The 13,470-nt window shown below is 37.5% G+C and overlaps 1 protein-coding gene across 1 annotated transcript in view; it reads right to left on the bottom strand.

Annotated features, from left to right (window-relative positions):
- Positions 1 to 13,470, bottom strand: part of LOC126101616 (citron rho-interacting kinase) — a 231,250-nt gene that overhangs the window by 58,268 nt on the left and 159,512 nt on the right. Inside the window, exon 28 of the mRNA XM_049912299.1 lies at positions 8,259 to 8,403. Coding sequence (XP_049768256.1) covers positions 8,259 to 8,403 — 145 coding nt within the window. The remainder of the gene's footprint in view (positions 1 to 8,258; positions 8,404 to 13,470) is intronic.

The following is a 13,470-nucleotide window of genomic DNA, read 5'->3' on the forward strand; positions in this document are numbered from 1 at the left end:
CAATACACTAAGATTCATTTTTTTAAAGTGTAATGAAAAAAGCAATATAATGAATACACAACTGTTAATTGTGCCATGAGATCACATCGTGTACATCCCGCAATATTTTCTCAAGGTAAATGTTCAACACTGTCAGGTAAGTACTGTTGTTTACCAATGGATGACTGAGCCTTGTTTTGTGGTATCTACTATGAATTAAGGTGTGATATTCAGAGCGTGTTATTTCTGGACGTAGCTGTGGCTACAAGCTGACCCACAAACTGGTGGCTATATAGATCCTTCACAGTGCTGCAACAGGCTTGTCATCCAAAATACTCCTTTTCCTGATCAGGATCCAAAAGAAACAAGTGCAGAATTCCAGGTTGAAATAAGTTAGAATATTGAATCGGAGTGTCCTATAAGGACAAACTGGGAATATAATCTTTGTATTCACATAGACTGTGTGTTATCCAATGCTGAGGTAGTGTTGTGTGATTGGAGATTCATCCAATTGGCCCAGGCATGCATGATGGCAGCATTCGACACAACCGTCTTGTGTCGTTTGACACGTTTCACCATTTAAGACACAGCACACAGAAACACTTCCTAAAACAGATATTCTCTATGGAAATACCCAGTGAATTCCTCAGTTCTTCACGTGGATTCTTGAGAATTATTGCAGTTTCCAAATAACTGGCAGATAACCTTATTAACAGTGCCTCTGGCATCCGACGTAAGTGCCACCAGCAAACCTGCACTAGCTGCCATTAGACTGCTATGAGGGAAATGAGAATTTCCAACTACAGGACAGCTGAATACCTAAATAGCTATCACCTTTGATTTGGGTTCCAGGTACAGCCACATCTGACAGTGGCACTGGGAGACCTTTTGTGAGCACAGAAAGCCATACCAATTCCTGGTAGGGGACTCCCGGTACATTACCATCATCCATCCAGAAGCAACTCTACTTGCCAGCAGTAAACAGTAACAAGATGGACGCTGAGTGAGATCACAGGTATTTTCTTCGCCTGCTAAAAGAACTTATTTAAGAGGAAATAGAGTCAATTTTAAATTTTCCTTGTTTTGTAAGCTTGCTGTAGTGTCCGCTGTTGTTTCACAACTGAATATTAGTGTCCCAGCAGAGCTTGTTCTTGAAAAAAACTTGTTCTTTAGCTGAAGTCCTGATAACCCAAAATTTTGCATGACAAACACAAAACATTCTCTTCAAGTGTTCTTGATAGTGCAAAATTTGTTTAAAAAAGACAGCTACTAGTTTCATCAGTGTCTATTGTCACAATAAAAGTGTAATTAAACATTTCTAAACCGTATTTAACTAACACACTTTGTACTGTTTACTTGTTAGACAGACTGACCAAACACGCCGGATAACGTAAAGTCTCTAAAAGCAAAGTAATTACAAATTCATTCTTCTGTCATTGTATCTCTAAATCAGTACAGAACAACAACCACCGCACATAAGACCTTTGTGCCGTTTTTTGTTTACACATAACCATTCTCACGCCCTTGACAAATTTAAAACATTCTTTGAACTTAATTATTATTTCGAAACTGACCATGGGTGAGAAATATGTGAGCTGTTACAGGGTAGTGAGTAGAGGGATTTGTTGCCAATCTTGTAGGAAATATTTTCACTGGGAGGGGGTGGGGGGTGCAGTGGGGAGAATGTTGAGAGAACAGAAGAGGCTCTCTCCTGGAACTGCAGAGTATGCAGTAGGAACATTTTGACTGGAGAACAGGAAAGGAAAATCTGTGCTCTTCAGGTGCAGCTGGAGGAAGCAAGGAACGAACTCATAAGGATCAAGAGAGATGGGGAGGAGGGTGGTTGGGAACTGGGAGCTGGTAGGAGGATAGGAAGAAAGAGAAAGCGATCTGACAGTTTTATGATCAACACCAAAAACAGGTATCTACCATTGCCAGAGTTAAGTGGAGAAGAGCCTCAGGTAGAACGAGGAGCAGGAAATGTGAAGCACACTTCATCCGAGACCAAGAAGCCTAGGAATGTACAAAGTGTTAAGAAGAAGAAAGTGCTGCTGCTAGGTGGTAGCCATGGTCGAGGTGTAGGCCCTCAGTTACAGGAAAGTTTAGGGGCAGCGTACCAGGCCACCAGTATCTTCAAGCTAAATGCAGGGTTAAGTTATGTGATAGAGGACCTAGGGTCTTTAGGTAAGGACTTTACAAAATAGGACCTTGTAATGATAGTGGGTGGGGCGGGAGGCGGGAAACCGTTTGGACAGGGATGGGGCATATGACATAGATAGCATACCGTATTTACTCGAATCTAAGCCGCACTTTTTTTTCGGTTTTTGTAATCCAAAAAACCGCCTGCGGCTTAGAATCGAGTGTAAAGTAAGCGGAAGTTCTGAAAAATGTTGGTAGGTGGCGCCACAACTAACTTCTGCCGTCGAATATATGTAGCGCTGCACAGGCATGCTTTGCAGGCACAAAGATAAATACTGGCGCCAAAACCTCCGTGTCAGTAAATAAATTAAAAAAGAAAAGGGTGGAAGACGAGCCTTCTCCGCCCCGAGTTTCGACCACTGCATTTTATACATTATCCAACGAAGTAAATAAAAATTCCGTATTGTTCATTTTCGAATGCAGCAGCATTTCAATGCACTACGAAAATCGGACTGGCAAGACTGTTTGGGATGTTTGTCAATATGGCCAATTCTAGGTTCTGAATTTTTTCAACCTGTGAGAAGAGATGGTTGCTAATAAGAACTTTCTTGAATTGTGAATCACATACAGTATTCTCTTCGCCATAAGAATAATACGAATATAAACATTTTGCCATGTATTCTTTCGTGTTTGCTGCTATCTCATTTAAATCCTGTCTGCCTAATAAACTACGAAACTAGGGTGAGACAACAGCAAACGCGGAAGAATATACATATCATGTCATGTTTATTTTCGTATTATTCTTATGCCTAGTAGTGATACAGTCAGAAATGAAGCACGGCAATTGACTAGATTTTTAAATCTAAGATGACTAATTTCTGTGCAGAATTTAAAGTACTAAAGAGGCGTCTGCAAAGATTTTCAAACGGAGAAAAATTTTCGCTAAACTCTCGGTCAGAACGTCTTCTGTCAAAAGCAGTCTATTATTTGGTTCTTGTTGATCATTATCAAAGAAAGCAGCAGTGTAAGTTACAACAAATAGCAGTCTCTTGCCATTGTTTGGCTAATGAAATGATTCCTCTCTTTTTTTAATTGTAAGCAGCGGTAGCGCGCACAAAAGCAAGCCATGCCGTGAGCGGGAACGGGCCGTAAACACTCATTATCAGAATGCGACAAACAATTCATGACACAGTACAGTAATGCATTTTCAGCTTAGAGTGACGTAAACACCTATAACAAAGAGAACGGCACTTACCAAATCAAAGCAAAATATGCAATCAATTCAAACCAGACGAAGCACGTGAAAAAGGAAAGGTACCCGTATAAATACGGACAGAGCGCGTGACGCATAGCAATGGCTACCTAGTAAAGCTTAACTGCTAAGCTTACGACTCGAACCTAATGTAGCTGTATCGTCATTCATTCGACTTAAATTGTCTCTCATATTACAATGGACCAACTTTGTTTTGATTTCGAGGTACGGTCTAAAACTTTTCTCTCCCCTTGAATTTCAAGTCTCAAATTTCAGGTGCGGCTTAGATTTGGGATTTTTTTTTTTCTTGATTTCGAGTCTCATTTTTCAGGTGCGGCTTAGATTCGAGTAAATACGGTAGATGACAAGATAGCTTCCCTGACTCATGGCACCAACATACACTTTGTTGAGCTGTTCCAGTGTCATGATCAACCACATCTAGATGGAGCTCTGAGGCGAATCAATGTGGGGTTAGGGATGGCTCTGAGTACAGGCAACTTTGCTCATGTTTCTCTGGTGCCCGTCAGGACTATCAACACATGGGGTTTCACTACGCATGGCCTACATCTAAACAGGTCTGGGAAGTGAAGATTGGTACATCTGATTCATGAAAGTATAGGGGGGTGGATCTTCAGCCACACATGGTCAAATACCTGTTGTCATAGGTAGGAAAAGTAGGTCTTTTTAGGATAAATCCAGATAACAGGTTCCCCTGCTTTAAGAGTATCTCCAGCAGTTTAAAAAATACTGCAACAATCACTCACAAGACAGATTTTAACACTTCAAATATCACACATACCAGATGTCACAAAGAATAACAAACCATTGGAAAGAGTAACATAGGGCATTTCACAGACTTAACAATCCTCCATCAAAATATGCAATCAATAAAAAATAAAATACAACTATTAGAAGTTGAGTCTTTGAACTCCACAGTAGTTTGTATTACTGAGCACTGGTGTAGAGACACAGAAATCCAACATGTAATATTATCATTATATGAAAGGGCAAACTCTTACTGCAAAACTACTTCAAGGGGTAGAGGATCATGCATTTATATCAGAAAAGGAACACAGTTCAAATTAAGGCATGACTCAGTACAGTAAGTGGAGACAAACACTTTGAAATATCAGCTATTGAATTAATAGGGCTTGATATCACCAGGATGATAATCGTTTTGTGTGTGTATAGATCTCCCAGAGGTAGTGTGGACACTTTTTTCAATAAATTAACAGAAGTTCTAGATAAGTCTTAAGTACAAAGGTCAACCTAATTCTGTGTGGGGACATTAACATCAACACTAATATCATAAATGAATCCAGCAGCACCTTCATAAACATCCTTCAAAGTTTTGGCATGTCCCTATTGGCAAATAGTGCAACAAGGGTTACTATAATGACTGCATCAGTAATTGACCATATGTCCACAAATATGGACAGGGAAAAATGTGATGTAGCTGTAAAAGATCTCTGACTATCAGACCATCTCTGTCAAATAACAACAGTAAAATCAGGCATCGAATCATTCCCTAAACTACAAGCCTACAGACAACATCTATCAGAAATCAAAATAAAAGATTTTTCAAAAGAACTAGAAAAACAAAGCTGGGATGAAGTGTATAAGGTAACAAATGTGAATATGAAATTCTCTAAATTCTCCACATCGCTTAAATTGAACTTTGAAAAGGCATTTCCAAAAGTATGCATGTCTGTATCAACATCTCACAAAAACAGATGGATAACAGCAGGTATTAAGAAGTCCTCACAAACACTTAAACACCTCAGTTCCATGAAAAAGATTCGCAATGATCCAGAATTCTTAAATTTATATCATAGATACAAAAAGATCTATAGGAAGGTGCTGATTGCTGCAGAAAAGTCATTTAATGACAAAATAATATATAATACAGAGAATAAAAGCAAAGCAGTCTGGGATGTTATAAAAAAGGAAACAGGGAGAGGCTAACAAACGCTGAATAACATACTGCTAAGGGAGGGGGATAAGGTAATAAGTGATCCACAACACCTAGCAAACTATGTAAATGAGCATTTTTCAAGTATTGCAGAGAAGTTACAGAAAAAATTCCCCCAAACAAATATAACACCCGTAAATAATGCTGCACTAAATACAATGATGTTACTTCCAACCACAGAGAATGAAGTCAATAAAACTGTTCAAAAACTAAAAAACAAAAAGTGTGTAGGTTTAGATGAAGTACCAATGTGTGTACTGAAACAATGCATAGGGATTATACAAGGCCCCTTAACAAATATAATAAATGAATCCTTCACATCAGGGACATTTCCAGAGCAGTTAAAACAGGCAAGAGTTGTGCCTTTGCTTAAGAAAGGTAATGCAGAAGACACAGAAAATACCAGCCCATTTCCCTGCTGTCAGCATTCTCAAAAATAATAGAAGCAATTATGAAAGACAGATTACTGAATTAACTGAATAAATACAATCTTTTAAGCGAATCACAGTTTGGTTTCCGAAGTGGCAAAAATACGGAGTCAGCCATAGTAGAATTCACAAAAGTTGTACTTGATGCTGTTGAGAAAGATGAATGTGTCACAGGCATATTTTTGGATCTTTCTAAGGCGTCTGATACAGTCAACCACAAGATTCTATTAAATAAATTGGAAGGATTAGGAATAAGAGTGGTAGCTAATGACTGGTTTCAATCATACCTAGCAGATAAGAGTACAAAGAGTAGAGATAACACATACTTCAAATGAATCTAAACATTTACTAAAACACTTATCAGAACCAAAATACATTAATATAGGGGTTTCAGAAGGTAGGCTGATGACATCAATATTATAGTCACTGAGAAAACAGGAGAACTCCTTGCTGAGAAAGCAAATGAAACTCTCAACGAAGTTTATGATTCGTCAATAAGCAATAAAGTGACATTGAACGTAAAGAAAACTAATGCCATGAATTTCAGTTTGAAGAGGAAAAATGACAATGTTAAATTAAATGTAGATGGCACCTCTATAGACTGTGTAACAAATGCAAAATGAATATTGATTCTCAGTTGAAGTGGTGTGAACACAAACAGGTACTTGCAAACAGAATGTCATCATCAGCATGTTATGCCCTTAGAATCCTATCATCAGTGAGTAACATGCAGTGTCTTTTAGTTACATATTATTCATATGTACACTCAATTCTTAGCTATGGCATTCTTTTTTGGGGAACAAAGCACAAAATATGAACACAATTTTCAAACTCCAGAAAAGAGCCTTAAGAATAATAACCAAAAATACTAGTCAGGCTCATTGTAAAGATGTGTTCAAAACACTGGGGATTTTAACTGCTCCATGTGAATACATTTACCAGTCAGTTGTACATATCAAAAATAACATTGGTAATTACTGCACAAACAGCTCATTCCATGACCATACAACAAGAGAGAAATTCAACTTACATTTACCAAGAAAAAATAAACATAAAACTCAAAACAGCATTTTCTAGCTAGGAATAAAACTGTACAATAAATTACCAAAAGAGATTAAAGAAACTGCAAAAATACACTTATTTACAAAGGCAGCGAAAAAGTACCTGTTATGCAATACATTTTATGCATTGAAGGAATACTTAGGTAAAACAGAGTAGGGGTTTGATAAAAAAATGCTATACAAATAAATAAATAAATAAATAATAATAATAATAATTATTATTATTATTATTATTATTATTGCAATATGACATATACCATACAGTTACAAGGAAGTCACGCTTGACCGAGGTCCGCGTCACGTTCCATTTTTAACCAGACTTAAGTCTGAGAAAAAAAAGTCAATAATAATAATAATAATTATTATTATTATAAAACATCCAATATTCCACATAACACCTTCACTTTATGTTTTTTTCCTTCTTTTTCCTTTCTAGAAATATGTACCCCCCCCCCCCCCCCCAAGCTATGCATAGCACAATACTAACACCTCTTCCTGAGCTCAAATTTCACTCATTATAGAGGGATGCTGACTCAGTTTTTGAGGATAGCAAATGGGAAGTTGCAGTACAGAAAATGGCCCAGAGATTACGTTTTGTGTGTGTGTGTGTGTGTGTGTGTGTGTGTGTGTGTGTGTTGACTGATAGTGAGAGATGAGTGAACAATGTGGCATTACATTATTTAATAAGTCATTTGTAAAAAAAAGTATTGTATACCAGGAGTAAATCTAATGACTGTCTCTAACTAGAAGTCTGTAAATATATGTGTATACAAATTAGCTTATTTTAAATTAGTCTAAACTTGTAAATACTTTGACATGCCCTATATCCTTTAACTACTACTACTACTACTACTACTACTACACTACTACTACTAGTAGTAGTAGTAGTAGTAGTAGTAGTAGCAGTAGTAGTAGCACCTACTTGACTGTCAGACATTTACCTCAAGCAGGTACTGTAGGATTTACGACATGTTCTGGTGGTAAACCAGGAAGCAGTATGTGTCACAAGAAAGCAGTATGTGGAAATATTAGAAAAAATGATAACAGACTCAGCAGAGATTACAGCCCATCTCTGTGATAATCTCGAGACTGCAGACAAATTAAATTCCAACCCGGTAGTGCCAGTCCAATTGCATCATGATTCAGAAAGATTGGGCAAGAACTCCCTATGAACTGCAGTTTTGAGTCTGTACATGAAGCACACTCATGTAGTAAAAGTGATACTACACTATTCACTAAAGCTAGGTACCTAGTCTGAGTCTTAGTTCAGTTCACAGTATTGGCTGATCACATGTCTTACACTGCCCACATTCTTTAAAGAGCAAATGAATTCTATCTTGACCATAGGTAGAGCTAGCACTGGGTACACAAGACAATTATTTTGTATCTGGGAAAATCAGTATGAAATCAAAATAATATTTACATACCTACTATCATAATAGCAATTCTGATCTCAGGGAGGACTGACATCTGATGAACTTTGCTGACACCCTTCATTTTAACTGGCTTACTAGTATTCACTGCACTTGTGTTGAATGAAAAGAGACCTTCCTCTGCTCCCAACAGCAAAACCTGAAATTTTTGAAGAGCATGATTTAATATTAGACACAATTTCAATAATTTTTAGTTACCATAACTTTCTACAGCTCACAACAATAAACTAGGTCTTACAAACTTTTTCAAATCACATTTCCTTCATGTTGTTCATAAATGTGTATAAGCACAAGGGTAGCCCAAGAAATAATGATCTATTGCACATGTTTGCTGTGCTCGAATGATATTGGGCTCCTATCCAATAGCAAACTGTCTCCTTGACATCATGTGACAGGGTTATGCAAGTTCACAGTCAGAACAAGTTGTTACTGTGCATTCTGGGACTGTTATGAACTGTACTAGACCAAGTTCATCCATTTGTGGGGATGTCAGACTTGCTATTCAACTTTGGACTGCTCTGAAACTGAAATCTGCAGAAATATACCATCAACTAAAGGAAGTTTATGGTGATACAAAAATTACAAAAGAAATGTGAAATTGTCAACAACAGAGTAATAACTATGCATCGCGAAACTCAACTGATGTCCGTCACTCAACCCAGATTTTTGAAGATGTTTGTTGACAGGGAATATTTTGGAAGTGATGCTGAGGTGAGGAATGCAGTGAACAACAGGTTTAATGGGATGGTGACAGCCAACTATAATACAGGAATCGTAAAGCTTGTGAAGAGATTTGACATATGCTTAATGGAGGTCATTAAGCAGGTAATAAAACAAGATAATTTTTTTTTAACAGGCATGTTTCTTGTTATAACATACATCTTGAATTTACAGAAGCCAAGCAGTCGTTACTTCTCAAATTATTTATATACTTAACTGCCTCTTGTGCACTGATTTTCTAAAAGTCCTGGTTAATTATATAGAATACAGTACAGTGATGGGACTATAAGTCCCATCACTGTATTTTATTTTTCAAATTTGCAAAGAATACAATTTCATATCTTGTATTACATTATACTCAAATCCAAACTTGTTAACTTTGTTTGCTATGTGCAGTATCAGTTAACTAACTTAATAAGTTTGTTAATTCCCCATATAAAATAGATATGAAGGCAATACCAAAAGTAATGAACAACTCATTGTTATGAATATTATCATTATCATTGTTCTTTTTTAACAGTACCATATAAAGTCATGGACAAAATGAGCGAGACCCCTCGCCTTTTCGTTATGCTGATATGCACAGCTTTAAAATTTGCTATACAGAATAACAGGCAAGGCGATGAGGTGCTGCCAACATACTATGCATAGGTGTAAAATTGAAAAACTATCCGAAATTTGTCAGACTGTTTTCTATAATGTGTAAGACTGTATTAATGCTGATTAGTGTGTTAAACACAACACGTAAATATAAGATATAAATGAAAGAAGAAACACTAATTAGTACGAACTGTACTAATAAAAATTAATTTCAGCTTATCGAGATAACATAACTGTTATATTAAGACAAGGTACCCCAGATCGTTACGAATTAGCAAAATATTATGCGCATTCGGCTGCGAAACTGTCTGTGTCAACATTCAGACCAGTCATACTGGATTACCGTTGCTGCTGTACAAAGAAAGTGTGCAAATTTAGCAATGCGTGAAGATTCATAATGAAATTCAGTTCAAAAACATTCATTGCCACATTTAATTCAATTATTGACAGGAGCGGAAAAAGTACGCAAGAGTTTCATATTGACATCCACAGGGTGCCAGTACAGAATAAAAGTAGCAATAAAACGTACTGGGGGCCCTAGAATTTCATAAAATTGCTTTACTGATAGTCTATCTGCCTCTATCGAGATTAGAGCCGAAAACAAACCAGACCTCCCTTGCAGTAGCAAACTGCCTTTCACCACACTAGCAGACAACCCAGGCAAACAGCCCTCTATTATTATCCCAGACATGAATAAGCCGGCAATTTCGCAATGAAAATGGCAAAATGATCTGCAGTTTCTGTTGCATAGAGCTTTCTGGAATCAAAAACATGAATTTTCTACCTTTATGCCAACGCTTACGTGACAATCATTCAGGATGTTTATCGAAATAACAAGACACTGTTATTAGCAAGTAAATTTAGTAGGATAATTCTGCACCACCCCAGGAAATAAATGACGACATAGCTGCCAAATGTATTCTACAATGTTTCGAGTTCTCCATTAGAATCGCCAGAGCCAGAAAACGTTCATTAGCCAAAGTGTTTCTTAAGCTAGCTAGCAATGGGAATGCTCGCACTTCTAAAACGCGGTGGCATTAATACTGGGATCTGAATTACCACATGTATAGGCAAACTGGTTTTATTTGCATTCCTGTAAACGTGACTTGGATTGAAAGCGTAACTACGAGTAATATGCTGATGTATCGATTGCAAATAGAACATTTCGAATAAAGGGTAGGGGGAATTATTTATGCAGCCCTCATCTTCAGTAACTGTCGTAGCTATTTTAGTGGCTAGGATTTTGTCACTTAAATCGGTAAAAATGGAACCCTACTACTCTCACTTTCTTGGCAGTCTATCTGTCTACCCAACCCTTAAAACTCGTTTACCTCTAATGCGGGTAGGCATAATAAGCGGAAATGTATCGCACTTCCTGTGTTATACGGTCCCTTGGTGGTGTAAAAAGTGAGCTGCTACGCCAACGCAATCTAAAGATATGGCCGTTTATGTAAGAAAATTTTCGCGAAAGGTCAAAGAATGGCTCTAAGAACTATGCGGCCAAACTGCTTAGATAGTCAGTCCCCTAGACCTATAACTACTGAAACCAGCTAACCTAACACTATCAATACCCGGGGAAGGATTCGAACTGACGACACAAGCAGCCGCGCGGTCAGCAATATGACGCCATTGAACGCACGGCTAACCTGCGACGGCAAGCTGTTAATATCATCTGGTGTTGCTAAAAAGTTCACTTATGGTGAATGATTTTCTGCGCAGTTCGCTTAAGATAGAATAACTGAAATATATTTGATGTTACAGAAGAGGAAGGATGCCTAATTAATTTCCCATTGCCTTTATTTATGATGTTAGATTCGCAATCTGAGCTTACATACTATCCATAACCACATTTTAGCGCCAAGTCATAGTCACAGGTATGCGAATACAGCACATTGGGCAATAGTTGAGGTATTTCGTTTCCTACGAAGTGGTGGCAGACGATGCTGTGGTGTCTTCGAAGCACGAGCTTCGCCAGCGCTAGCTATCTCAGCACATCAACTGAGCAAATGTTTTCTTCCTGCTGCTAGTGTAATGGACAATGGGAACACCGTAGAATACGTCTGACAACTACGTGACCATCGACTTACACTCTTGAGTGGTTCATAATTTTGTTTGTAAATCCACTTGATATTTTATGGCCTTTAAATTACATTTGCTACATGATTCGCTCTGAAGACATAGGAAATGTATGTTATTTGGTTCAGGAAGCACGTTCCAAAAGAAATTGCTGCTTACGTTGACATTTATGTTGCGGATTAGTCGTATTATCCATCACATGGACAACGAGGATGCTCTGTTTTGCTACAGTTGTTTCACAGCTTAGTGGTATTGTGTGTTGGTGGCGTTGCCAGTTTACATACTGCGTATGTAACACACAATAGAAGTGTTGGATGCCTACAGTGACCAATGTACTTGAAAAACGTTTGTTGTCATCCTAATTTATGTAACTTGCTCTCCAACTTCCAATCTGACAGTTTGTGGAAAAATGTTTTACCTTGCTAGTCCTTGTTTCAAACACTGTCTGACTGAGAAAACGTAGGCAGGAAGGAGTCAGTGAAAGCAATTATTCGCTATTATAGCAAACTTTTGAATCCACTGGGCACTTGAATTCTCTATATTGATTCTGAGAGTTTTGTTATTCCTCTTGTTATTTACTGTCTCAATGCCATCTGTGAGAATAAAATTAAAGGCAGTGGGATTAGGTTCTTGATCTATATACTGTGTATTAATATTCTGCACAGCTACATAAATTTTTAAGGTTATATTCTTTACGTAAAACAGAGTATCGGTTTCAGTCCTAGGATCAACGATAAACTTCCGAAACACAATTACAGAATAGTGAGATAGATAGATTATGGCTCCTCACCATAAACAGTAGTTGTTACCCATAGTTTTGTATTTGCTGTTTGACCCTTTAGAGACCAACCTGATCTTTCGACAATGCCATTTTCAACTTGCTTCTTAATATGTCCTGTAACTACAGATTTGTTGAAAATATTAACTGTTCAATACGCTATTCTACAAAATGGCTCTAAGCACTATGGGACTTAACATGTGAGGACATCAGTTCCCTAGACTTAGAACTACTTAAACTTAACTAACCTAAGGACATCACACACAGTCATGTCCGAGGCAGGATTCGAACCTGCGACCGTAGCAGCTGCGCGGTTCCGGACAGATGTATTCCACAAATTAAAAACTTCCAGTTATTCTTTACATCTTGAAACTTATTGCCACTCACTTTCAGTGAAGAAAAGATACATAATAATAAAATGAAATTGTAGATCAGACTCTCAAAGGGTGCTGTGAATGGTTAAAATGAAATGAACTAAAAATCACCTCCTTGTCTGAAACACGTTACTGTTCCAGAGCAGTTCGGCACCTCTCAAAATTTTTTACACCTCTGGTGTTTAGCTACATGTCGACAAATAGTGGGTCTCATGAAGCAGCACTGTTTAGAAGTCACAAAATAAAGCCTGAAAAATCAGTAAATAAAACTATTCTTCTACTGTTGCTCCGAATTGCATATACCAACAGCCCTCGGCTGCAACAACGACTAAGTCTATTGGGTATTTGATTTTTCTCTTCTTTTTCGGGCCTCCTTACCTCCCCTTCTAGCCCAACCTTCGCTCTCCAACTACGCCTTCATCGGCGAGCTTCTCCTCAATATTTTTCATTCGTGCTGAATTGATTTTTACCCTTCTTGCATATACATGTGTGTCATGTATTTTTCAAAGACTGCTTGAATATATAACGTGAGTATTTCTTCTCTTAGCAAATTAAATATTACATATCTTGTTGTGAATTAATTTGTTTGTCCAGATTCCACTTACTGTGTTTCATTAAAATTATATAAAATATACATCTGTAAAAAAATAAATAACTT

The sequence above is a fragment of the Schistocerca cancellata genome, chromosome 9 (assembly GCF_023864275.1).
Source record: "Schistocerca cancellata isolate TAMUIC-IGC-003103 chromosome 9, iqSchCanc2.1, whole genome shotgun sequence".
NCBI lineage: Eukaryota > Metazoa > Arthropoda > Insecta > Orthoptera > Acrididae > Schistocerca > Schistocerca cancellata.